Raw genomic sequence first — 23141 nt, 5'->3', positions numbered from 1 at the left:
CGGAGATTGAGGAGGAGGGAGGAGGGAGGAGGAGGGCGGAGGCAGAGGAGCGCGCTGGGGAGGTGCGGGCGCGGAGCGGCGGGCAGGCGGGCGGCTCTCGCGCTCCCGCTCTCACCCGCAACACACACCGTGCACACACACCGTGCACACACACCGTGCACACACACCGTGCACACACACCGTGCACACACACCGTGCACACACACCTGCAAACGCTCTCCCGCTGGCCCCGGCCGCCCCGCGCGGGGCACGGAGGCGGGAATCGGCGGGCAGGAGGCGCCCCGAGCCCGCGCCCACCTCGGATCCTTTGCGCTCGGCAGCCGCTCCGCGCAGCCGGCAGCCGCCCGTCCTGGTCCCGCGGGGATGCTCCAGGAGCGGTGGAAGACCATGGGCGGCGCGTCTCAACTTGAGGACCAGCCGCGCGACAAGCCTCAGGTAGGGTAGGTGCAGGCCAGGGGCGTGGGGACACCCCCGGGCCCGGGCGGTGGCCGCTCCGACTGGCGGGATGATGGACGCCCAACACCCCGGGTGGAGTTTGGGGGGCATCCCCGCGAGGCTCGGAGGCCTGGGGAAGGGTGGGCGCCCTCCTTTCCTTCTCCTCCAGAGGAGGATTGAAGTTGGGGTTGGGGATGGGGCAGTACCCCTGCAGGAGGGCCCCCTTGTGCCTCCATCGGAGCCCCCAGTGTGCGCGTGTGTGTCCGGGAGACCTTTAAGTTCACAATGGGACCTGCCCTGTAGTTGGCTGAGTGACCTCTCACTGAGTCTGTTTCATCGCCTCTACAAGGGCGTCTTAACCACTTACTGAGCTGAGTGCCACCCTGTGCCAGGTGCCTGGCACGGTAACCTGAGCCTCAGGACCAAGACTTGCCCCCCCACACACACCCATCTCCTCCGAATGCTCACACGGTAGCTCCCCTCCCCGCACACACACACAGCAGAGGGTCAGTAAGTGTCTGCCTCCTGGGGGAAGGCTGCCGGTGAGCCCCCAGCTTTGCAGCGGAGAGCAAGGCTCAGAGGCTGCCCTGCTGCGGCCACACAGCTCTGCTGGGCTCCAACCAGGGCCTGTGGGCGCCGGGTCTGTCCAGCCCACCCTCCCTGCTGTGCCCTCGGGGGCAGTGGACGTGGGCAGGCCTGGAGGGGGCCGGGGCTGGGCACCGGGAGAGGTGGGGGCAGAGCCCAGGCGGGTCAGAGAGGGGCTGGAGACGGGGGAGCTGTGGGGAGGCACAGCCCTGGGGCTGCCCCAGGCCAGGCCGCCATGAGACTGGGGCAGGACGGGGAGATGAGGCCCGCTCACCAAGGAGAGGAATTAATGGGGTTGCCCGTTTTAAATTTCAAATTTCTCCCAGACAGATGTCACTGGGGAAGGAACAGTTCGTGTGTGCGCGGCAGGCGGGGGGCGGCAGGGGCGGCCAGGCCCCTCACTGTGGGCAGCAGCAGCCGCGCATTCTGTCTGGTGTGGGGCCGCCCTCTACAGTTTGCAAAGCTCCCTCCCCACAGCAGCCTGGGACCAGGCAGGGACGCACATTGCCCAGTCACACGGGGCCGGTGGCTCAGAGTGGCAGAGGCAGTCACAGAGCACGTTAGCGGGAGAGCAGGGCTCAGAAGCCAGGCCTGACCCGAGGGTCCCGTGCCTCCTGGGTGGTCTGTGCCCTGCTAGGTCAGGTCCACACCCCGGCCATCCCCAGATAGTCTTCACTTGCTGAAGTCTGACTCTCTCCCTCTTAGCAACAATAGTCTTACCTTCCAGACTTGTCCATCAAGGCCACCCCAGCCTGGCCCATTCTTCCTTTTTATTAGCCCCCTTACCGGTCATTTGCCAACCCCTGGTCCCACACGAGGCTGTCCATGTCCAAACCTTTGTTGTCTCATCTTGTTGGCTGCACCTAGCTCCCCAACACACACACACGTGCGCACACACACACACAGAACCCTTCCCTTAGGGAATACCTACCACATGCCTCCTCCTTCAGGAAGCCCTCCCTGATGCCCAGTGGTATTTTGCCTGTTGCTGCTCAGCTGCCTTTACCTCACTGCCTCGTGCCCTAGCTCTGAGTCTCTCCTCTATCAGGAGCTCCCTTAGGACACATGCTCCTTCTGGGTCCCCATCCTGGGGTCTCCCCCTGGGCCCAGGCTCCTGCCCTTTGGGCAGCTCAGGTTGGGAGCTGCGGGATATTTGTTGAATTGAACGGCATGAAGCCTTGGCCAGGAGGAGCTGCGGGAGAGGAGCCAGCCAGGGCTGCTGGGTCTCAAAGGGACGTGGCTTCTGAGGGATCTGTGAAATGTGGCGTCGGGCCCTCGCGGGCCCCCCTCGCCTCCCTCTGCTGCTCCTTGGGGACACCTGCTCCAGCTGTGCCAGGCCCGGGTCCAGCTGTCGGCCCTTTGCCATCAGAGGCAGCTGAGGGCTGTGGCCCGGGGGGCCTGGGCCGGTATCAAACACTGCCTCACCTGCAGCTCCTTCGCGCCCCAGCGTAGACGGCTGTGCACTGTGCCCGCTCCAGGCTTGTCTGAAGCTTCGGATAAGAGGCGAGGCCTTTCCTGTGATTGTCGAAGGGAGAGCCCTGCCTGGCCAGGGTGGCCCAATGGTTGAGCTTCGTCCCATGAACCAAGAGGTCACTGGTTCGAATCCCAGTCAGGGCACATGCCCGGGTTGCTGGCTGGATCCCCAGTAGGGGGCGTGCAGGAGGCAGCCGATCGATGTTTCTCTCTCATCGATGTTTCTATCTCTCCCTTCCCCTCTCTCTAAAATCAATTTTAAATATATATTTTTTTTAAAAAAAAAGAAAGGGAGAGCCTTTATGGCCCTGCTCCCTCCAGGCCTGTTCCCTGGGGCCCTCCTCCTAGTCCCTCTCAGCCATGGGCGTGCTGTGTGAGCCTGGCTCAGTGACTCCCCCTCTCCGGGTCTGGACTTTACCGTCTGTAAAATGGACCCACCATCCCTGCGCCCCCCTGGCTTCCTGAGGGCTGCTGGGAGGGTCACGTGAAGTCATGGTGTGTTTTTGCAAACAGTAAAGCGCTGTGCACCCTCCAGGAGGGTGGTTCTCACAGCAGCCTGTCGCCTTCGGCAAACTGTCCGTGTCCGGATCACCCCTCTGCCACCGGGAACGTGACCTGACCTCCCAGCTCCCGCAGCCGGGCCTGCCTGAGCTCTGTAATGCGGCCCCTTCTCTGGGAGAAGTCATGCCAGTGCCACGGTCCGAGCCAGCCGGCCCCTCCTCCACAGCTCTCATTCCTTAGTCACAGCCACCCTGGCAGGTTGGCGGCAGGGATGATTGGCCCATTTGACAGATGAGGAAACTGAGGCTAAGAGAGCTGGAGCCGGGATCCAAACCTGGGTCCTCCCAGGCGCCAACGAGCCTCGGGGGGAAGACGAAGGGAGGAGGGCTGGCTGTCCTTTCTCCGCTCAGCCTGCGCGGCCGTCGTGTAATTCCCGGGGAGCCGGCTCCAGCGTCCCGGCTGCGTGGTTCCCAGACGCACAGCACCCGCTGCCAGCTCTGTCCCCCATCTGCCTCAGCCCCTGCTTTGCTGGGTGACCTTGGCCAAGATGCGACTTCATTAGCCTCCGGGCAGGAGATGATGGTGGAATATTTGCCAGGAGCTCGGGTGGCTCAGATGAAAGGATGTGGAAGTAGCACGATTCTTCTCGCCCTGGTGTGGGGGGGCCAGCAGGTCACCATGGAGCCATCTCCCGGGGAGGGGGCTTGTTTCTGAGTAGCCCCCCAGCCAAGCCGCACCCCACAGGGCGTCCACCTCTGACCTACGCAGGCAATTCTCTGAATACTTCCAAATTTTCTAAAAACACTCCGGAAAGAAAAAAAAGATTCTCATTGAGAAGTTCTTCCTGGTGTCTAACCTAAACCCTGCTGCATTTCATTCACCAGGAGAGGCCGCCGGGAAACTGCCTCGGGGGCTCAGTCTGCGGGGCGGCGGGGCGGGAACAAACTCACAGACAGGTGTCATCACAAAGTGGGGTGGGCGGGGCCCCGAAAAGACGCTCGGGCCTCCCTCGCTGGGCCCAGCTCAGCCACCCTGTCCTTTGGGAGGCCTCCTGACCGCGCGCCCCCCCTCCTGCTCCTTGGCACCGTCACATGTGTTTCCTGTCTGGGCCCAGCCGGGTTTGGGTGCCTCGGCAGCCACCCATCGTCTGGTGGCCGCTGTCGCTCAGGGGCTGGGGCGCTGGGCCTGGTCTCGGCCTCCCGGCGTCTCCCGGAGCAAGACCCCCTCCTTCCTCCCGTGGTCCCGGAGCCTGGCTCGGTCCACCAGGCGCAGCCGTCACCCGTTCCCTTAGGTAACAAGGAAGCAGGCGGAGGCGGCTGGACAGGCCGGGCTGCGAGGCCCTTCCTGGGAGCCCTCCTCCCTCTGCCGGACCCCATGTCCACCTCCGGAGGCTGGGACTCAGAGGAGGCAGCGGGACAGGTGCCACCGCAGTTGAGGCACCTCTGGGGCTCCCTGCCTCCCTGGCATGAGCCCATCTCGTCCTCCCCTCGCCGGGACTCCCAGGGCAGCCTGGCCGTGGGCAAGCTGGCACGGGGGCCACATGGGACAAAACCATGTCCCTCCGGTTGGGGCAGCAGGAAGCCTTGAACCCGGGCTCCTCTCCTGCCCGGTCTCCTGCTCCTCACCATGGAAGGGGGGGCCTGTGTGCCCCCACCCCCCGCCTGGCAGCCTGCAGGGTGTTGCCCGCTCCCCCGCGGCCAAGGCTGGCTCCCAGGCTGCGCCCCGCGGCACACTGGGTTGGGTGCTCAGGCCCAAAGCCCCCACGTTACCTCGGGCAGGTTCCTTGGCACGGCCATCAACGCCGCCGATAGAGCGCGCAGCACTGCTGTCTGCGGTGAGCAGCAGAGGGAGGCGAGGGGGGCCCGTGAGGCCCCGACGCCACATTTCACTTCCACTCGGAAGACGAATTCTCCCTGCTGAGTGGCCTGTTTCACCTCCAAGCCCCATTGCTGCCCTGCCCTGGGGACCCCGCAGCTTTCCCGAGCCCCTCCTCTCCTCACGACCCTGCCTTCTGGCCAGGGACCTGGGGCTTGGGAGTGTTTTTTGCTGATCTGACCAAAAAATGGGTATAATTTTGATTGATTTACACACATACACAAACATGGTACAGTAATTACCTATCCTTTTTGCTCCAAAGTGACTCTTTAAAAAAGTCAGGTGCCTATACTTGTACATAAGGATTTCTAGTACCAAGAATTAACCAATCACACACAACCTTATTATTCGACGTGACCAATAGATGCAACGCTATTATATGACCTACACATGTCTGGGTCAAGACAGGCCATTCACACCGGACAGCTACTGTTGTGTTGTCTTTTTCTTTCTTTTTTGACAATCCAAGGGGGGAAAGGTCAGTGCCCCTGACCAAACAGCCAGGTAGTGCATGTTTTCAGAATTCTTGTGCCACACCGGCTGGAAGTCGCTGGGCTGAGGAATTCTCTCCCTCAGCTCGCCAATAACGCAGGTGGCTTCCTGGGGTCTGCGTGCCAGCGGCCACCGCCCCCCCCTCCCGGGCCCAGCCTCCCCCGGGGCCGCAGCGCGCTCAGGAGTCCGTGCAGCGTGTGCATCTGTGGCGAAGAGGCGGTTTGCTCTACCACGTCTCCTCACAGGGAGCGCTGTTGTGTGATGTGAGAGGACGCACTACCTTACGTGTCACTAAGCAAGCAAGCAAGCTGTCGGTGACAGTTGTAAGATGCACCCCAACGTCAGAGCTGTGAAAATGTGGAAAACAGAAGTACCACTTCGGGCGGGAAATAAACACCAGGCGCTTCCCGCCGCTCCGTGCCGCTGAGCAGGAGGCAGGAAAAGCCACTGGTGTTCGCTGCCCGAGCCCATCGCGCCGGGAGCGGGCCACGCGCCTCGTGCACTCACTCATTTAAAGAAGCACCGAATCCAGAAAGCTGAGAATGGGGGGACAGTTAGTCTTTAGGGGGCAGGAGGCTGGGGGTCTAGTCCGAGCTCTGCTTCTAATTTGCTGTGTGACCCTGGGCAAGCCCCTTGCCCTCTCTGGGTCTCGGTTTCCCCGTGCGGCAAATGCTCGGTGGCGTTCTCCGAGCTCCCTTTGGGCCGTGACAGGTTGGTTCGGTCCAGTGAGTCTGGGTTTGCCACTGGGCCTCGGTGCTGCCGTGAGTGCCAGCTGCACTGGGTCCCGGCTTCCTTTGTGGCCAGGGCTCCCCCCCCCCCCTTGCCGCGTCCAGAACCCAGTTCAAGTTCTTACCCGCCCGCCGCCTCCATCCTTCTCCTGGCCTGGGAGTCACAGCTGCCCTGTCGCCCCAGCCCTTTCCCCCCTCAGTGGCTCTCTGCCCCGGGTGTTTATTCTGTTTATCCTGCTGGGGGCCTGCTCTGTGGAGAGCAGGGGTGGGGTTGCGGGTGGGAAAGGAGGACTCAGGGATGGGGAGAGGGGGTGCTGGGACTCATGGCAGCCTCACGGGCCTGCACAGGCTTTGGGACTCGGGATGTGGGTGCTCCAGGTTGAAAGGGAGCTTCAGGGGTGGGCGCCCGCTCAGTCCGCCGTGGCAGAGCGACGGTCACAGCTCTCCCTCCCTGAGTGTAGGGCAGGTGCCCAGGGGCGGGGCAGGGCGGGGCATGTCATCATTGCCCCCATTTTACAGGTGAGGACACCGAGGCTCCGCGAGGTGAGGTCTGTCGTCCAAGGTCACCCCACAGGAAATGGCAGCGTGGGGACAGCCCAGCCTGGCTGGCTGCCGAGTGGGAGCGCTCCCCTCCAGCCTGTGCAGACCCCGAGGGCTCGCTGGGGAGGACGGTCCTGCCCTGAGCCGGCTGAGGGGGACGGGGCGGGGCCAGCGGCAGGGCAGGGTCACCCTCTGCATGGGTTCTGCCTCGGTTTCCCTTTCCATCCTCTCCAGCTCTGTGCCCCGGCATCTCTCGCTCCTGCTCTGTCTTTGGGTGTCTGTCTCTGTCTCTCATCTCTGTCTGTGGCTCCCCCCAAGAAGGGCACCCCTGAGCCTTGTCCAGAGGCCCCGACCTGGGGCTGCCGGGTCCTCCCCACGGGGCGGAGCTGCAGGCCCAGGTCTGCCCTGATGCTGCCTCTTCTCTCTCCTGTCCGTCCGTCTGTCTGTCCCTGTGTCGTGTGCCTGTGCAGCGGCCGAGCTGTGGCTGCGTGCTGTGCACGGTGCTGCTCTCCCTGGCGGTGCTGCTGGCCGTGGCCGTCACCGGGGCCGTGCTCTTCCTGAACCACACGCACGCGCCTGGCACGGCCCTCCCGCCCGTGGTCAGCACGGGGCCGGCGGGGGCCAACAGCGCCCTGGTCACCGTGGAGAGAGCGGACAGCTCACGCCTCAGCATCCTCATCGACCCGCGCTGCCCCGACCTTGCCGACGGCTTCGCCCGCCTGGAGGGCGCCCAGGCCTCCGTGCTGCAGGCGCTGACCGAGCGCCAGGCCGAGCCACAGCTGGTGGGCGAACAGGACCGGGAGCTGCTGGACACGCTGGCTGACCAGCTGCCCCGGCTGCTGGCCCGGGCCTCGGAGCTGCAGGCGGAGTGCGCGGGGCTGCGGAAAAGCCACGGCGCGCTGGGCCAGGGCCTCAGTGCCCTGCAGGGCGAGCAGGCCCACCTCCTCCAGGTAAGGGGCAGGGTCGCAGCTTGAGGGCTTGGCGGGAGGATGGGGTTATTACTACTGTGTGCTAGCCCTGTGCTGGGCACGGAATGCCCACGGCCTCACTGATTCCCCCGGTGCCCTGGGGCCAGGGGCTGTGGCTATTCCTGCAGACAAGGCTCAGAGAGGTTTGCCTCTTGTCCAAGGCCACACAGCGGTCCCGGATATCCGTGTGGCCCCCTGACACCCAGCAGTCAGGGCTTGTGGGGCCTCCCAGGGGCTCAGTGCAGGTAAGATGCTGGGGAGGCTGATCATGACCTTCAGTAGCAAATTGAGGTTCAAGGTCAGTGGCAAGCCCTCTCCCGGTGGTGCCACATGGCCAGAGAGAGCTGCATTCACTCCTCAGATCTACCCCATTCACTGCCCAGCTGTCCAGGGAAGGAGGGACCGTGAGGGGCCCAGCATCCCCCCAGCCTGCCCACCACACCCCCGGGCCAAGCCAGGCCCCAGCAGCACTGACCAGGAGAGCTGCGGGGAGGGTTCCCAGTGCTGACCGCCTGGAGCTCAGCAGGACCTTCCCGCCTAGGACCGGGGTTTAGGGGCCTCTCACTGGTCTCCCACCACTTTCATTGGGAAAAGCAGGCCCGGAACGGGGCAGGGGTTCCCCCAGGTACAGTGGCCAGGTCAGTCCTGGCCTCTGACCTCTGGCATCTGGCCCAGCCTCTGCCTGCATCCTGTCGCCCTCCTTAGAGCCTAGGAGACAAGCCCCGCCCCCGACAACAGCCCCAGCCCCGTCCGGACACTGGGCTGAGCAGGCGTGCGGTCACCCCACAGCACCCGAGCAGTGGTCTCTTCCTCCCCCCAGGCTGCAGCTGGAGGAATTAGTCCTCGCCACCCTGCCCGGGTGACTGATGGGAAGGCGGCTTCCCCTCCCGGGTGAGGGGTGGGGTGCTCAGCTGCCTTGCCACTGCAGCCCTCTGCACATCCTGCCCCCATCAGGAGGGCTCGGGGGGCCTCCAGAATTCTGGGTGATCTGGGTCCCCCACCTTGCTCTCCATGTGGCTTGGCCCTGGTCAGCCAGGCCTGGCCCGCTAACGCCTCACCTTCGGGACGGGACGTTCCGCCCACCTGAGAGGCCGGAGCGCTCGTGGGAGACGGGCGGATTTCCTGGGCCCAGGAGGCGTGGGCCCCTCCGACAGGTCCTCGAAGCCACGTTTGATGTGACGCATCTCCCAGGACCCAGGGGGGTTCAGAGGCCGTGTACCCTGCGGAGCACGTCGCCTGGCTCCCAGCTCCTCCCCACGCTCCCAGGACCTCAGCCGGTCAGCCCGCACCAGGTTTCTCAAAGCAGGGCCCTCGCCCCCTCAGAACTGCCAGAGCCGCTGTGAAAAGGCACACCCGGGGCTGCACCCCAAACTCCCAGGTCCCCACAGCACAGCCCAGACGCACCAGGGGACCCGCGCACACGACTGAGGCCCCTGGCCCGGGAGGTCCGGCTCTCAGGGTCAAGTCCCAGCTGTGGGGCCTGGGCATGTCAGGTGCCCGCCCCGGTGGGTCTCCTCACCTGTAAAATGGGGCGAGCACAGCCCTCACCTGGCAGGGCGCCAGAGCCCCTGACACCCACCCCCGGCCCCGGCCCTGCGCACAGGCATCTTCCTGGTCACGGGGGAATAGCTGAGGTTGCAGCCACGGGAGCCCCGACTGGAAACCCCTTCACACAGTAGTGACGGACCGCCGTGTGCTAGGCCCACCCGTGTTCTAAGGGGCAGGAGGCGGGGCCATGGCCCCATTCTAGGGAGGGGCAGGCTGAGGCTCCCTTAGGCTCAGCTCTAAGGGCTGCCAGCGACTGATTTCACTGCCGCTAAAAGCCGCGAGTCCTCCTCTACGCATCCGTGCGGCTCAGCCAGCAGGGACCGACTTTCCCCTTTAATTCGGGGCATGTTTATTTGTACGTTTTAACTCTAATCATTTTCTGGCCTAAACCGAGGGCTTCCCTGCCTGTTAGCAAGAGTGGTCGTGCCTGAATTTCTCATGAGTTTGTGTCGTCTGAGAAACAGGGGCAGAACCCTAGGGACGTAACCAATGAGCCGGGTGATCTCTGCCCCCCACACCCCCTGCTCCTCCACCCCCACCCCCAGGGGCTGGCCCCATCCCTCTGCACTAACGCCTGGGGAGAGACCTTGCCCGCAGCCCCGCCTGCCCAGCCCCATCACTCCCCCAGGCCTCGGCCCTCCCTGAATCGCCCGCTCTGCAGAGGAGAAACTGACAGCAAATGAAAGCTTTGCAGGCCCTGCTTCCGGACGGATGAGCGGGATCACATTCCGTAAACTGCCGGCCAGTGTGCTTCTAGTTCCTTCCTCCAACGCTGTAATCCGGCAGTGACAGGCTCCTCCCCTCTGGCTGGGCGCTGGCCACCCTGCCCGGGCCCTGCAGCCTCCTGGAGCCGGGGAGGGTAGGCGACAGACCCCACACCCTTGGCGCAGCAGGCCCCACTGAGGTCCCGGGACAGCCCTGCCCTGAGCTGCACCCCCTGGGCCTCGGGCGTGGGAAGGGGGCGTGGGCAGTGGGGAGCACACGGAGAACACCAGCTGAGCCTCAGGCCCCGACACAGGCTGCCACGAACCCGGAGACACGGTCCCGTTACTCTGGCTCACAGAGCGGGGAGCTGAGGTCGGGGAGCGTCAGCCGCACTCCCAGGTCCTGAGTCAAAACCCAGAATCAGCCCCGGAGCCCGGGCCCAGCCACTGCCCTCACCCTGGGCCCCCCCCCCCCCCCCGCACAGTGTCGGGGACGTGGCCTGAGGTCATTCTCCATCAGGGGCCTCTCCTTCTGGACCTCAGTTTCCCCATTTGTGGGAAGAGGACAACTCCAGTCCTCCCTCCTGGCAGCGCTGTGGGTGAGGGGAGGTGCTGGACATCAGAGAGCCATGAAGTCAAAGGAAGGCTAGTGGGGTGCAGTGGGCGGGGGGGCGTCCAGGGTCCCCCTATTGTGTGCGGATCCAGCCCTCTGCCTTCCAGGCCTTGCGGAGATCAGAGGAGATGTGGGGTGGGGGATTTGGGGACCTGGAAGGTGCCTTAAGAATTCACGTAAGAGGCGCCCAGTCCTGAGTCCCCTGCCGTGGGCGCCCCCCTGGGCCGGGCGTTCCACAGTCACCAGCAGTCCCGTAGCGTCTGGGCCGGGGAGGCCCTGGTGGCTGGTTTCAAGGCTCCGTGCACAGTCCAGTCGCACAACTGGGAGATGGGCGAGTCGGGTCGGAGCCCAGCTTCGCCCGAGGCCAGGCGCTGCCTCCACAGCTCCACCTGGGCCCTGACCGCCTGGGATGGGCCAGGGCATTGCTGCCGGCAGGTGTCATGTCCTGCTGTGTCCCAGCCCTGCCCCCTCTGACCACCCCTGTGCTCCACAGCTGCTCTCCGAGAGCCAAGGCCACCTGGCTCACCTGGTGAACTTGGTCAGCGACGTCCTGGACGCCCTGCACAGGGACCGGGGGCTGAGCCGGCCCCGGGTCAAGGCCGACCTTCAGAGGGCGCCTGCCCGGGGATCGCGGCCCCGGGGCTGCCCCAACGGTGAGTGGGGTGACCTGGTGCCCAGCTCTGTTCCTCCTGCTCCCCCCCAATCATCCCCCACTGGCCGCACGGATAAGGAAACCGGCTCCATTTGCCAAGGACCTCCTGCTGCCGGCAGCACCGGGGGCCCCAGCCGCGCCCCTGCTGAGCCCTCCCCCAGCCCCACCAGGGCCCATTGTGCCCATTTTCCAGGTGAGGAAAGCGAGGCTCAGAGGTTGCTCACTCACCCAAACCCACCCAGGGAGTGGCCGAGCCAAGGTCTGACCCTGAGGCGGGGGCTCCGGAGCCCAATGACACCAGGGGGACAGACAAGTCAGAGGCCCCGGGACGGGGGGGGGGGGGGGGGGGGGGGGGGCCCTGGCAGCGGACAGCCACCCTGACGACGTCCCCGTCTCAGGCGCTCGGCCCCGCGACTGCCTGGACGTCCTCCTGAGTGGGCGGCAGGAGGACGGCGTGTACTCCGTGTTCCCCACGCACGACCCCGCCGGCTTCCAGGTCTACTGCGACATGCGCACGGACGGCGGCGGCTGGACGGTGAGTGTCCGGCTCCCTTCCCGACGGGGCCGCTGGGGTGACCAAGGCCCTGACCCGGTGCTCTGAGCGGCCTCCCACCCTTGGCCCGGCCCTGCCCAGTACCTTCCAGCCCCACAGCCCCGCCTGTACGCCCCCCCAGGGGCTCCCCGCCGCGGACACCTGCGCGTGGAGGTGGGGAGCTGACCTCGGGGCAGACGACAGACCCTGACCTGCCGCCGGTCCGAGGAGCCTCCCAGGGCGGCGTGTCCCAGCAGGGAGGGCGCGGCTGGGTCCCGGGTGAACCCCGAACCGGCGCCTGTTGCTAACGCGAGTCCAGGGCGGTGTGTGTGGACGCTGACCTTCCTTCGCGTCATCCTCGCGCGCGAAGGAGATTAAAGGGGACGAGGCCGCTGGGAGAGAGACTGGGGTCCCCTGGCGAGGGGCCATCCTGCTTCCTCGCGCCTCTGGGTCCTGCCTGGGTGGGACGTGGGAGCCATGAAGGGTCCGGGCGGGCAGGGCCGGGACTGTTGCCAGAGGCGGGGCGTGGTCCTTGCCCCGGAGCTCAGGCCTGGCGGGCTCTGTCCTGCTGTGGATCGCGGGCGAGTTCCCTGTTCTCTGGGCCTCTGATTCTTCGGCTGTGAAGTGGGGACGCCCGCCTGCCTCACTCGAGGCCTTACCTACACGCAGCGCGAGGCTGATTGAGCGGGAAGGGTGCACTGGAGAGAGGCCGGCCGGGAACCAGCTGGGGCCGCCCGGCCAGGAACAGAGGCCCCGGCCCAGCCAGGGTCACGGGGCGAGAACCCCACTGCCTCAGGGTGCCATGTGGGGGGGCATTAGGCACCTGAGGGAGAGCGCCGAGGCTCCCCGCAGGCCCAGACAGACAGACAGACAGACAGACCTCGGCGCCTCCTCGAGCTCCGTGGAGAGGTTTGCTAGTGAACGCGCTGGACCCATCGGCTGAGAGCGCTTTGCTTTCCTGACTCAGAGCGGCTGAGTTACGGTGTTTGCCGCTGGGACCCTCAGCGGGAAGAGCCGCACCGACTTCCAGCCGGAGCCCGAAAATCAGAGTTAAGGTCAGGACAGACGTAATGAAAGACCAGACGCCGCCCGAGCCGTGTCCTCGCTCCCTGCACCGAGCCAGCCTCCCGGCGGGCACTCAGGACAGGGCGGATGGTCACGCAGGAGGGGGCCATTCCTAAGTGGGAGGGGGCAGATCCTGGGCGGGAGGGGGCCATTCCTGGGCGGGAGGGGGCAGTTCCTGGGCGGGAGGGGGCAGATCCTGGGGGGGAGGGGGCCGTTCCTGGGCGGGAGGGGGCAGATCCTGGGCGGGAGGGGGCAGATCCTGGGCGGGAGGGGGCAGATCCTGGGGGGGGAGGGGGCCGTTCCTGGGCGGGAGGGGGCAGATCCTGGGCGGGAGGGGGCAGATCCTGGGCGGGAGGGGGCAGATCCTGGGCGGGAGGGGGCAGATCCTGGACGGGAGGGGGCCGTTCCTGGGCGGGAGGGGGCAGATCCTGGGCGGGAGGGGGCAGATCCTGGGCGGGAGGGGGCAGATCCTGGGCGGGAGGGGGCAGATCCTGGGCCGCTTCGGGCCTCAGAGGGGAGGCGGGGAAGCGGGCCTCGGCCTCCCACTCAGACACCCGGATGCTCTTGCACCATAAACGTTAATAACCATTTGGGCTTCTGTCAGAAACACTTTCCCCATCCCTCTGGGCGTCTGTCAGGATCGCCCCTGTTCCAGAAGCCATTGTTGGTGGGAGGGGCTGGCCGCCGACACATCCCTCCTCATCAGGCTCCGTGTCCAGCAGCCGCCCTGGGGCTCTCCTGGGGGGCAGGGCGCTGGGGCCGGACACGCCAACCAAGCCTGCCTCCCGGAGCCGGGTAGCGAGGGGGGCAGCGAGGGGGCTCAGCCGCCGGCCGCCTAAGAGGTGCTTCTCGGTGTATGAGCCGCGGCCCCACCCCGCCCGCCGCCCCTCCAACCCCGGCCAGCTGGCCGGGCGGCCTCAGAGAGGGCAAGGGCTTTGCCCAAGGGCACCCAGCAATGAGCAGCCAGCTGGGCACACCCAGCCTCCCGCAGCCGGGGGGCTGACGGTCACACACGCACTGATCGCACTGATCACGCCTCCGCCACTGGCCAGGGGTCAGCAGCGAGCTCCTGGCCTGGGGGAGCTGGACTCAGCTGCAGGGCTGGGGCAGGGGGAGCCCAGCCTGGGGCGCAGGAGAGGCTCCGGGATGGGGCCCTGGCTGGGGGATGAGGCAGGCACAGTGTCCCAGGCGAAGGGAACACGCGTGGGGGGCCAGCAGGGAGTGGGGGGCTTGTTCTGGGACCTCGGTGGCTGGGGTATGGCGCTTCCGGGGAGATGAGATGAGGCGGAGGCAGGCGGGGGTGGGGGAGAGGGTAGGGAGGCGGGCTTCCTCCTGAGGGCAGGAGGGAGGACCCGGCACCGCGGGCTGAGGTGCGCTATGGGTGGGAGCCGGTCCAGGAGCAGGAATTCCGTGGGCCCGGGACCCCTGCTGCCGAGTGGGAGCCGCCACGTGGGAAGGAGGCCAGGCCGGCTCCTTGGGGTGGGAGGGCCACGGGGGCAGATGGATGCACGCCTCAAGGTGGCCTTTCAGCCGATGTGGCCGCTGCTCTGGCTGAGTCCCAGCCTCCGCGCCACGGAAGGCCACAGCGGCCTAGGCCACACACATCAAGGCCACGTCTGTGCCTGGTGTGAGCACATACCCCCAGCCCTGCCCCAGAAAAAGAGGGGGGAAGGCAGGAAGGACCCCCCCTTCCCCGCTAACCGGAACCCTGGGCTCGGGCCTCCCTCGCTGGGCCCAGCTCAGCCACCCTGTCCTTTGGGAGGCCTCCTGACCGCGCGTCCACCCCTCCTGCTCCTTGGCACCGTCACATGTGTTTCCTGTCTGGGCCCAGCCGGGTTTGGGCACCACGGCAGCCACCCATATTCTGGTGGCCGCTGTCGCTCAGGGCTGCACGTGGTCAGTGTGCTCTAAGTTCTTGCCAAATGAGCGATTCCTGGCATCTTCCGGCAGTGTGACGTCACCTCTCTAAGCCTCGCTTTTCTCATCTGTGAAATGGGGATGGTATAGCGAGGTTCACGGTGGGGAGACACAGAGTCCTTTGCAGGCTGCTCCCCTGTGAGGGGCCGGAGGGGGGTGACCAGGGACCCGAGGGGACGATGCGAATAAATAGAGGCTGAATTTCCTCGCTCGGAAGGTGAAGCACCGGACAGAACTGGTTCCCAGCTCCCCGCCCCTCGCCGTGTGGGCCTGGAAGGGTCACACCCCTCTTGGGGCGTCCCCTCCTCTTTGGCCGGCCGGGTGGCCCTCTCGTCTGGCTCAGCCTCCCCACAGGCCTGGGCCCAGCGGCCATGCTCGGGGCCTGGGGGGGTCTGGGTGGTTGAAAGGCACAGCCTGCCCTCAAGGAGGTCTGCCTGTCGGGCGCTGCCACCCGGGCCCGATGGCGATGCCCTCGTCTTTGCAAAATTACCCGCCGGGGCCCCAGAACTCATTCGGGTCCCGCCTAGCATCTCCCACCGCAGACACCTCCCATCTCAGCCCCTGCAGGGCCCCAGCGCCAGAGCCCAGCGGCCCAGAGCCCGCTCTGCGCGGTGGCCACTCTGCAGGCATTTTGTGCTGTGCGAGGCCATCGCTCAGAGCCCCCGAGTGGCTCCACGGAGGGAGAAACCCTCCCTTCCCCTCCCACTGAGCCCCGTTCCCTTCTGCCTGAGCGGCCCAGGCGGGCGGGGGGCTGGGCGGCAAATCCTTCCTGGGCTTAGAGAACATCAAAGGAGCCATCAGCCATCCAGCTGGCAGGGGGATCAGCTCGGGGAGAGATGAGCTGCCCCAGCGGTGCTGGCCCGGCCCCAGCCTGAGCCCCCAGGGCTGCGGCCGGACTGCGGCTGCGGCCGGTCCTCCTGTCCGGGAGGCTGCGGCCCAGGGAACCTGCTGTGACATCAGTGGGCCCCTGTGTCCCCCGGATGCACCCTGCACATTGCTCCGGGGAGTCCTGGAGCCTCACCGTGGCCGTGACAACACCCCCACCTGCCCTTGACCGACCTGCCTCCGCCCAGAGCAGTGGGGCATTTCAGACGTCTAAGGTAGCCGGGTGGTGCCCGCGGAGGCCTGGCCGGTGCCTGGCACTTGCTAAGTGGCAGCGGAGTGGTGTGTGCCAGGCGCTGGCTGCCAAGCCTGGGAAGCGTGGAGGGGAGCCAAGCCCGGGGGGGGGCCATTTTCAGTCAAAAACAAGGCGGGCGGGCTCTGCTCGCAGCGGGTTCTGAAGGGGCGGGAGGAGATGCTAGTTAGACCTACTGTGTGCCGCCTGCATCCCTGCCTTTGTATAGAAGGAAACTGAGGCTCAGAGGGCTGTGACGTCTCTGAGGTCACACGTCCTGGGAGAGGCAGAGCCGGGTTGGGGAAGGCCCCCAGGTGCCCAGACAGGACGGAGCAGCAGCTGCGTCCCAGGAACGCGGGCAGAGCCTCCCCAGGGGCCGCCTTTGAAGGGCTGCGTTCACTCGCGCATCTGCGGTCTTTGTTCTTCAGAAACGAGAATCCGCCTCTCCACAGCCTCCCCTCCCCGCCCCCCAGAATCAGAGGCCGGTGGCCGCCACAGCGACACCCCAGCACAGTGCCGCCAGGACGTGGTTTCCACAGCGGCTTCCTCAGAGTCTAGGGAAATCCCGGATGTGCCTCCTGCGGACCCTCCTAAGGTGGCAGACCCCCCCCCCCCAGTCTTCTAGGGTTGGGACCCGCCAGTGCCCACCCGTTGGGCCTCAGCAGCTCTGACCGCCTGCCCAGACCTGCTCATCCGCCTTTCCGCCGAGCACCTCCTCCTCCGGGAAGCCCTCCTGGGCCGCTCCCAACCCCAGTCGGGGCCGCCGTCCTCTGCGCTGCCAGCACATTCAGCCACAGCTGTCACCATGACGGGGCGCTGTGTGTCAGCCAGCACAGCTAACCGTCACCAGACCCTGTGAGCAGGGGCTGCCGCACCCCCACTTTACAGGTGAGGAGAGTGAGGCCCAAAGATGGAAGGAACCTGCCAGGTTGGGAACCCGCCACGACCCAGGTGGCTCTCCCTGAACCGCTGGCTTGTGCGTCCATGTCTCCTGGGCTCTGAGCTGTCCGAGGGCCAGGGTCACCCGTGAGCCTGGGGACACGGCACGGGGCCGGGACAGCAGCCCTCTCACAAGCCGGGACTCAGATGGCCACGCTGCGCGCCCGTTACCTGGAGTCCGGATAGAAACGGGGCCTCCCGGGCCAGCCCGGGTCGGGGAGGGAGCAGGCTAGACGTGGAGCCGGGCTGGCCCGGTTCTGCGATGAGGGCCAGGGGGGCTCACAGGTGGGGGTGCAGTGTCCCATCCCCTCGACCTCAGGGCACCCCTCGGTCTGTATTTGTGCACCATCAGCCCCCTCTTCCGGCCTCAGTGGGTCCAGCACCCCAGCCTCGAGGCACCCCAACGCTGCAGAGGTCACCGCCCCTCTCCACACCTTCGTTTTCTTACCTGCCTGATGGGAAATGGGAGCACGAACCCCCTCCCGCCTGAGGGGAGGGGGGCTGTGGGCCTGCCCGTGCGTGCGGGGTGACCACAGAACCAGGCTCCAGCGCTCCGGCCGCCGCCCGCTCTGGCACCGAGGAAAACCCGCAGGTGAGGGAGGGACCCCGGCAGGACCCGGACCTGGGGAGCGTGAGCCGGACCCCCGGAGCCGGCCTGACGAACAGGGACAGCCAGCCCCGTCCTCCGTCCCCCGTCCTCCCGCCGCCCAGCGCAGTCCTCCCTTTGAACCGGCAGCACCATCTGCAGGAGCACGTGGCCGCTCCTGGCCGAGTCCCCTCGGCGGCGGCGGCGGCACTTGGAAGGCACGGCGGCTGGCTTCAGAGACTCGCACCGAGGAAACGGCGCTGTCTGTGCCCACGCGCGGCACCTGCCCAGGAGGCCCCGCCGCCAGCGGCTCCCCGTCCATCGCTTCGCAGCCGGACGCCACGGAGGTGCCCCAGGAGCTGGGCCCATGGATGTTTCGCCTCAAAATGAATAATTATTTTGTTTCCCTACATTTCCCCCTCTTTTCCTTAAGCGGGACCCATGTCCCGTGGGCGGCAGAGGAGGGGAGGGGGCCCGATTCCTTGCCCACTGCCCTCTCCGTCTGCCTTGGGGCTGACCCGTGCTCTGCGCTGGAGGCCTGGGCGTGGTGACGTCCTGCCATCCGGTGTCCCTGGAACGGAAGCCGCAGCTGCAGTCCGCCCTGAGCTTGGAGGAAACCTCCCAGCACACCCGGGCGCCCGGGGGCCCGCGGACGGCTGGCACACTTGGCACTGGCCGGCACGTGGCGCTGGAGTCGGCTCCAGGGCGAGGCCGGGCTCCGAGTCACAGCCCAGCCCGGCCCGGCGCGCTCGGTCATGTGATCGCATCAAGGGATGAGGACAGCCCATGGCAACGGGCGGCACCGGGTCGGATGCGTTGGCCGGCGGTGAAACCCATGTAACGGGCTGTGACCAGCATCGCTGTTTCAGCCAGAGAGAGTGGAACAGAGTAAAACAGGGTAGGAAACACCGAGCCCGGCCCTCCCAGGAGGGGCAGGTGTCCTCCGGGAAGCTCCCGTTCCGGGCAGCGGCACCAGGGAGCGTGTGTCACACGCAGAGTGCACCTCCCGGGTCAGCACGTCGAGCCGCTTCTGCAGTTCCTACTTCCGAATGGGAGTAACAGGAAAACAACAACAATGGCAATAATAATACCAGCCGCTGTGCCGTTAACTCCTAGCTGAGGCCTTGGGAGGCAGGCTTCTCGGTGGGTGAGGAAGTGAGGCCCAGAGGGGAAACGTGGCCAGCAGCCTGTCCCTCCTCCGGGCCATCCTGGGGTCCCTCCCTCCTCGCCCCTCAGATCAGTCCTGCTTCCTGCCTGGGGGTCCCCAGAGCCTAGGCTTCCCCTGTTCCTCTGCCCTAAGGGCCCTGACTCAGTTTCCCCAGCTGGCACCTGGTGCAGAGGTGCACGGCAGAACATGTGAATGGAAGGGGCCTGGGGCAGCCCCCCGGGGGGCAGCTCAGGGATGAGAGGGTACAGGGCCCAGCTCTGGAAGGAAGGAGGCAGAGGGGAGGAGAGGAGACCCTGCCATGGCGGGGCCGCTGTCTCCAGGGCATTTACCTAGGACCGATGTGCCAGGCCCTGCTTTTCCTCAGTGAACGGCCACAGCCTGTGCGGGAGGTGCGGTTAGGATCCCATTCTACAGATGAGGAAACTGAGGCTCCGGAGGGGAGTAACTCCCTGGTGCTCTGGAGCCCAGGTCCGGCACCAATTCCCATTCCTCCTTCAGATACTCCCCCCCCCCCCCCCCCACACCACACACACACACACACACAGAAGCAGGCTGCCTCCTTCTCCTGGGGGAACGGGGGAGGGGGGAGGGGAGCCCCTGAGCTGCTGCCTGGATTAGGCCTTTCAGTGGCGGGGCGGGCGTGCTCAGGGTAGCAATCTGCAGCTGTCAATACCCCTCCAGCCTCAGATCCTGGGAGCCTGGTGGGTTTCCTTCCGCAGAGTCGGCCCTCTGACCACGGTCACATGTCAGGGCTGGGCCAGGTTTCAGGGGTCCCCTCTCTCCCACTGCCTGACGTCAGAGCTGCCCAAATGCGGAGGCAGAGGGGTCCCCCAGGGACAGACCTGCACCTGGCGGTTCCGTTCGGCGGCTGAAATCAGGCTGCTTAGTAATGACACCGGCAGGTCGCTGTCTCCGCAGCCAAACCTCACCCCCAGAGGGAGGGTCCGTGGCCAGGCCGCGGCCTCGGCAAACGAGGAGCAAAAGGCTTGTTAGACAGAAACGTGGGCGTGGGGGCGGCGGGAAGGGCCTGTCAGCGGGTCTGTGCGCACTCGGGCGGCTCTGGCCGGGGCCAGCCTGGTACTTATTTCAAAGCAATTTAACCGATGGGACTGGCGACTCCCAAACCGGGAATGTTATTACATGAGGCACAGAAGCCGCCGGCTGCTCACCCGGCACCGAGTCACAGCCCCGCGGCTGCGCACCCCCATCCTCCCCCGAGGTGCTGGGCTCGCTGCGGTTCCCCAGGCCCCCGCTGACCCCTCCCTGCCCGGGGCATGGGGGCGGCGGGGACGGCTGAGGTTTAAGAGCAGGAGCTCTGGGGGCCACGCGTGTGTGTGTGTGTGTGTGTGGGTGTGTGTGTGCGCGCGCGCAGACGGTGAGAGGAGGCGGACAGCAGGGCAGGGGACGGGGGCAGGGGCCGGACCTGGGGGCCGGGGTGGCAGGCGCCAGAGCTCCATCCCCACCTCCCTTGCAGGTGTTTCAGCGGCGCGAGGACGGCTCCGTGAACTTCTTCCGCGGCTGGGCGGCGTACCGCGACGGCTTCGGCAGGCTCACGGGGGAGCACTGGCTAGGTGAGCCCCTGCCGCCCGCCACGGTGACCTCCCCCCAGAGCAGCCAGCTGGGGGTGCTCCAGGCCTGGCCCCCCATGGCAGCCACCCGCCTCCCACGGCTGCCTCCAAAAGTTGAGGTCCACGTGATTACTACTATCATTTACTCTGTACCTTCAAACTCAGTGTTTTACATTTTGAATATCTAACATATTAGAATTCTAAAGAGTAACATCCATTTAAATCACAGAACTGAGGCCCTAGATATCTGGGGGCGGTTGTGGCTCCAGGTGAGATTTAAAAAAAAAATTCTTAAATGTTTTTACTGATTCTAGAGAGAGGAAGGGAGAGGGAGAGAGAGAAACATGGATGGGCTGCCTCCTGCATGCCCCCTACTGGGGACCAACCCCGAAACCAGGCATGTGCCCGGACCAGGAATCGAACCCCTGACCCTTTGGTGCCGGACCCCCACGGGCAGGGTGGTTCGGGGTGTTTCTTGAGATGTATTTCACGGGGTCAGGGTGCACAGCTCAGCAGTTCATACGTACTCAGCGTTGTGAGGCCATCACCGCCATCCAGTTCCAACAAGACACCGGCCCCTGAGCCGTCACCACCATGGGTGCTGGGACATAGTAACACGCACACGGCATCGGGACGGCACGTCCGTCCTTGGCGTGACCTCCCTCGCACGTCCCCCAGCACACCTGCCCGCTCAGCCTCCCGCAGGCATCTGGGGCAGCAGGAGACACAGACACCCTCCTCCTCTCATCCCTCACTGAGCGCCTACTGTGTACAGACCCAGCCCCGCGGTTGTCCCTTTCTGTCTCCAACCACGAGCTGAGCTCCTGTTCCTCCCCAGTTCCCTCGGGGGGTCACCTCCTCAGCGCCCCCTTCTCTCCCCGACTCCAGGGCTCAAGAGGCTCCACGCGCTGACGGCCCAGGCGGCCTACGAGCTGCACGTGGACCTGGAGGACTTCGACAACGGCACGGCCTACGCCCGCTACGGGCGCTTCGGGGTGGGCCTGCGCTCCGTGGACCCCGAGGACGACGGCTACCCGCTCACCGTGGCCGACTACTCGGGCACCGCAGGTAGGGCTCCAGCCGCCGGGCTCCCCGCCGGGAGGACAGGGAGGTCCTGCAGGCAAGGTCCCGCGCCGCCCCTCCCCTCCCCTCCTCTCCCTCCCTTCCCCTCCCCTCCCCTCCTCGCCTCCTTCCCCCCCGGGGCCGCATCCCAGGCTGGAGTGCTCCCTGTGCAGACAAGCGGCCCCTGGGGTGCGGGCCCCGGTGGCCTCGGAGTGAGGCGGCCGCCGTCCTCGGGGCTGGGTCCTCCTCTGAGGCAGAGGCCAGAGAGCAAGGAGGGGCGTGTGAGGAGGGAGAGGCTGCCCAGACCCAGGGACGGGGCGCCGTGGGCTCCTGGGAGCTGCGTGGACACCGCGTGTAAACGTGGGGCACGTGTGTACGTGTGTGCACGCGCATGCGGGGGGGGGGGGGTGCATCGCGCACACGGGGCCGCGGACGCCCGCCTGCCTGAGCCGTGCGCCCGCACAGGGGACTCCCTGCTGAAGCACAGCGGCATGCGGTTCACCACCAAGGACCGCGACAGCGACCACTCGGACAACAACTGCGCCGCCTTCTACCGCGGCGCCTGGTGGTACCGCAACTGCCACACGTCCAACCTCAACGGGCAGTACCTGCGCGGCGCGCACGCCTCCTACGCCGACGGCGTCGAGTGGTCGTCCTGGACCGGCTGGCAGTACTCGCTCAAGTTCTCCGAGATGAAGATCCGGCCGGTGCGGGAGGACCGCTAGCCCGCCCCGGCCCCCCGCCCCGGCCCGCACTCCCCCCACGCCCCACCTCCGCCGTCCTGGTCTCTTGCCTGGGGGGACCAGGCCAACCCCGACACCAAGCCCCCGCACATCACCTGCACCCCGTCCCTGCCCCCCATTTGCCATTGGCCTTGGATGCAGCGCTGGGCAAACGGCCCACAATTCCACCTGCCCAGACTCTGGCTGCTGGGCTGTCCGTCTTCCCCGGGCCAGGAGCCCGCCACGCGCTCCCAGCAGCCCCTCCACTTTGCCAGTCCAAACACCCAGCGTTTGGGGGCACAGGGAGGAGGGGACAGCACCCCTGGAGCCGCAACCCCCACCCCCCGCAGACAGAGGAATGCTTGGATCTGACGGGGGTTCGGAGCCAGCCTCCGCTGATCCTCCCTCCCCCCTCCCTCGTTTCCATGGTACCTGGAGATCCCCCCTCTCCCCCAGGAGCCCTGGGGAGCAGCTGGTGCTGAGGGTGCCCATGGCCATGTGCTGGCGGCCACCCACCGTGCCCAGGCCAAGCTCTGGCTCAGTGCCTGCCAGAACTCATGCCCCAAGATGGCTGAGGCCGGTGCCCTGAGGTCCCCACCCAGCCACCCCATGTCCCTGCAGGCCTGGGGGGTCCCCAGTGCCCTTCGCTGCTGTGCCCAGCCTCTTGCCTTTCTGGGGAAGCGGGAGCCCTGCCCCACTCCCTTCTCCTGCTGGTGGGAGGAGGGACAGGCCCCAAACCACTGGTCCGGGCATGGACGGGGAGGGGCTGTAGCACCCCAACTTCCAGGGACTCCAGGATCCGGCTCCTGAGGGCCAGGCCTGGAGGGTGGAGCGGGACTTGGAGGCGTTTGGTGGCTGTTTCCCCATCTGCCCAGAGACTGCCATGGCGGGGGAGGCCGCCCCCTGCTGGTGACCATTCGCGCTGCCACCTCAGGTCAGCACAGGTTTGTTGGACATCTGCTGTGGCCAAGGCCCACCCTGGTGCTCGCCAAGACCAAGTCCCGCCTCTGGGCCCTCAGCTCAGAGCAGAGACGGGCTTACAGCCGGTGTGACCAATGACAGAGCAGCTCAGAGACGGGCAGGACCAGGGATGGGGGACAGGAGGGCCACACTCGACTTGAAGCGAACCCTCTGCTGGCCCCCTTTCCCATCCTCTGGATATAGAGAGCCAGCCTCCCCGCCCCCCGCCCCCGCCTCCCCACACACATACCACCACAGGCTGTGGGGCCTCCAGCCAAGGAGCAAAGGTGGAGGGGACCCCGAGTGCTGGAGTCGGGAGCCCCTCCCCAGCAGCCCAGCCTGGAAATGGCCCCGCGGCCAGCCTCGCCGAGCCAGCCGCTGTGGAGAGAGTGCC

At 66.4% G+C, this 23141-nt stretch overlaps 1 protein-coding gene across 1 annotated transcript; it reads left to right on the top strand.

The window, feature by feature from the left end:
- The first annotated feature begins 363 nt into the window (after positions 1-363).
- FIBCD1 (fibrinogen C domain containing 1) lies at positions 364-21790 on the top strand. Its single transcript, XM_054727435.1, has 7 exons — positions 364-435; positions 7100-7579; positions 10956-11115; positions 11513-11649; positions 19910-20006; positions 20892-21071; positions 21531-21790. Exons 1-7 carry the CDS (start codon positions 364-366, stop codon positions 21788-21790), a joined length of 1386 nt encoding a protein of 461 aa, XP_054583410.1.
- The last annotated feature ends 1351 nt before the right edge of the window (positions 21791-23141 follow it).

The sequence above is a fragment of the Eptesicus fuscus genome, chromosome 15 (genome assembly GCF_027574615.1).
Source record: "Eptesicus fuscus isolate TK198812 chromosome 15, DD_ASM_mEF_20220401, whole genome shotgun sequence".
NCBI lineage: Eukaryota > Metazoa > Chordata > Mammalia > Chiroptera > Vespertilionidae > Eptesicus > Eptesicus fuscus.
Note: the sequence above shows the minus strand (reverse complement) of the source record. Positions and strands in the feature narration are given on the sequence as shown.

Bases quoted from the DNA above. Each gene is read 5' to 3' on its own strand.
- FIBCD1 (XM_054727435.1), top strand. From the start codon at position 364: ATGCTCCAGGAGCGGTGGAAGACCATGGGCGGCGCGTCTCAACTTGAG. The intron at 11,116-11,512 runs GTGAGTGGGGTG...TCCCCGTCTCAG, and splicing joins GCCCCGGGGCTGCCCCAACG to GCGCTCGGCCCCGCGACTGC. The intron at 20,007-20,891 runs GTGAGCCCCTGC...CCCCGACTCCAG, and splicing joins CACGGGGGAGCACTGGCTAG to GGCTCAAGAGGCTCCACGCG.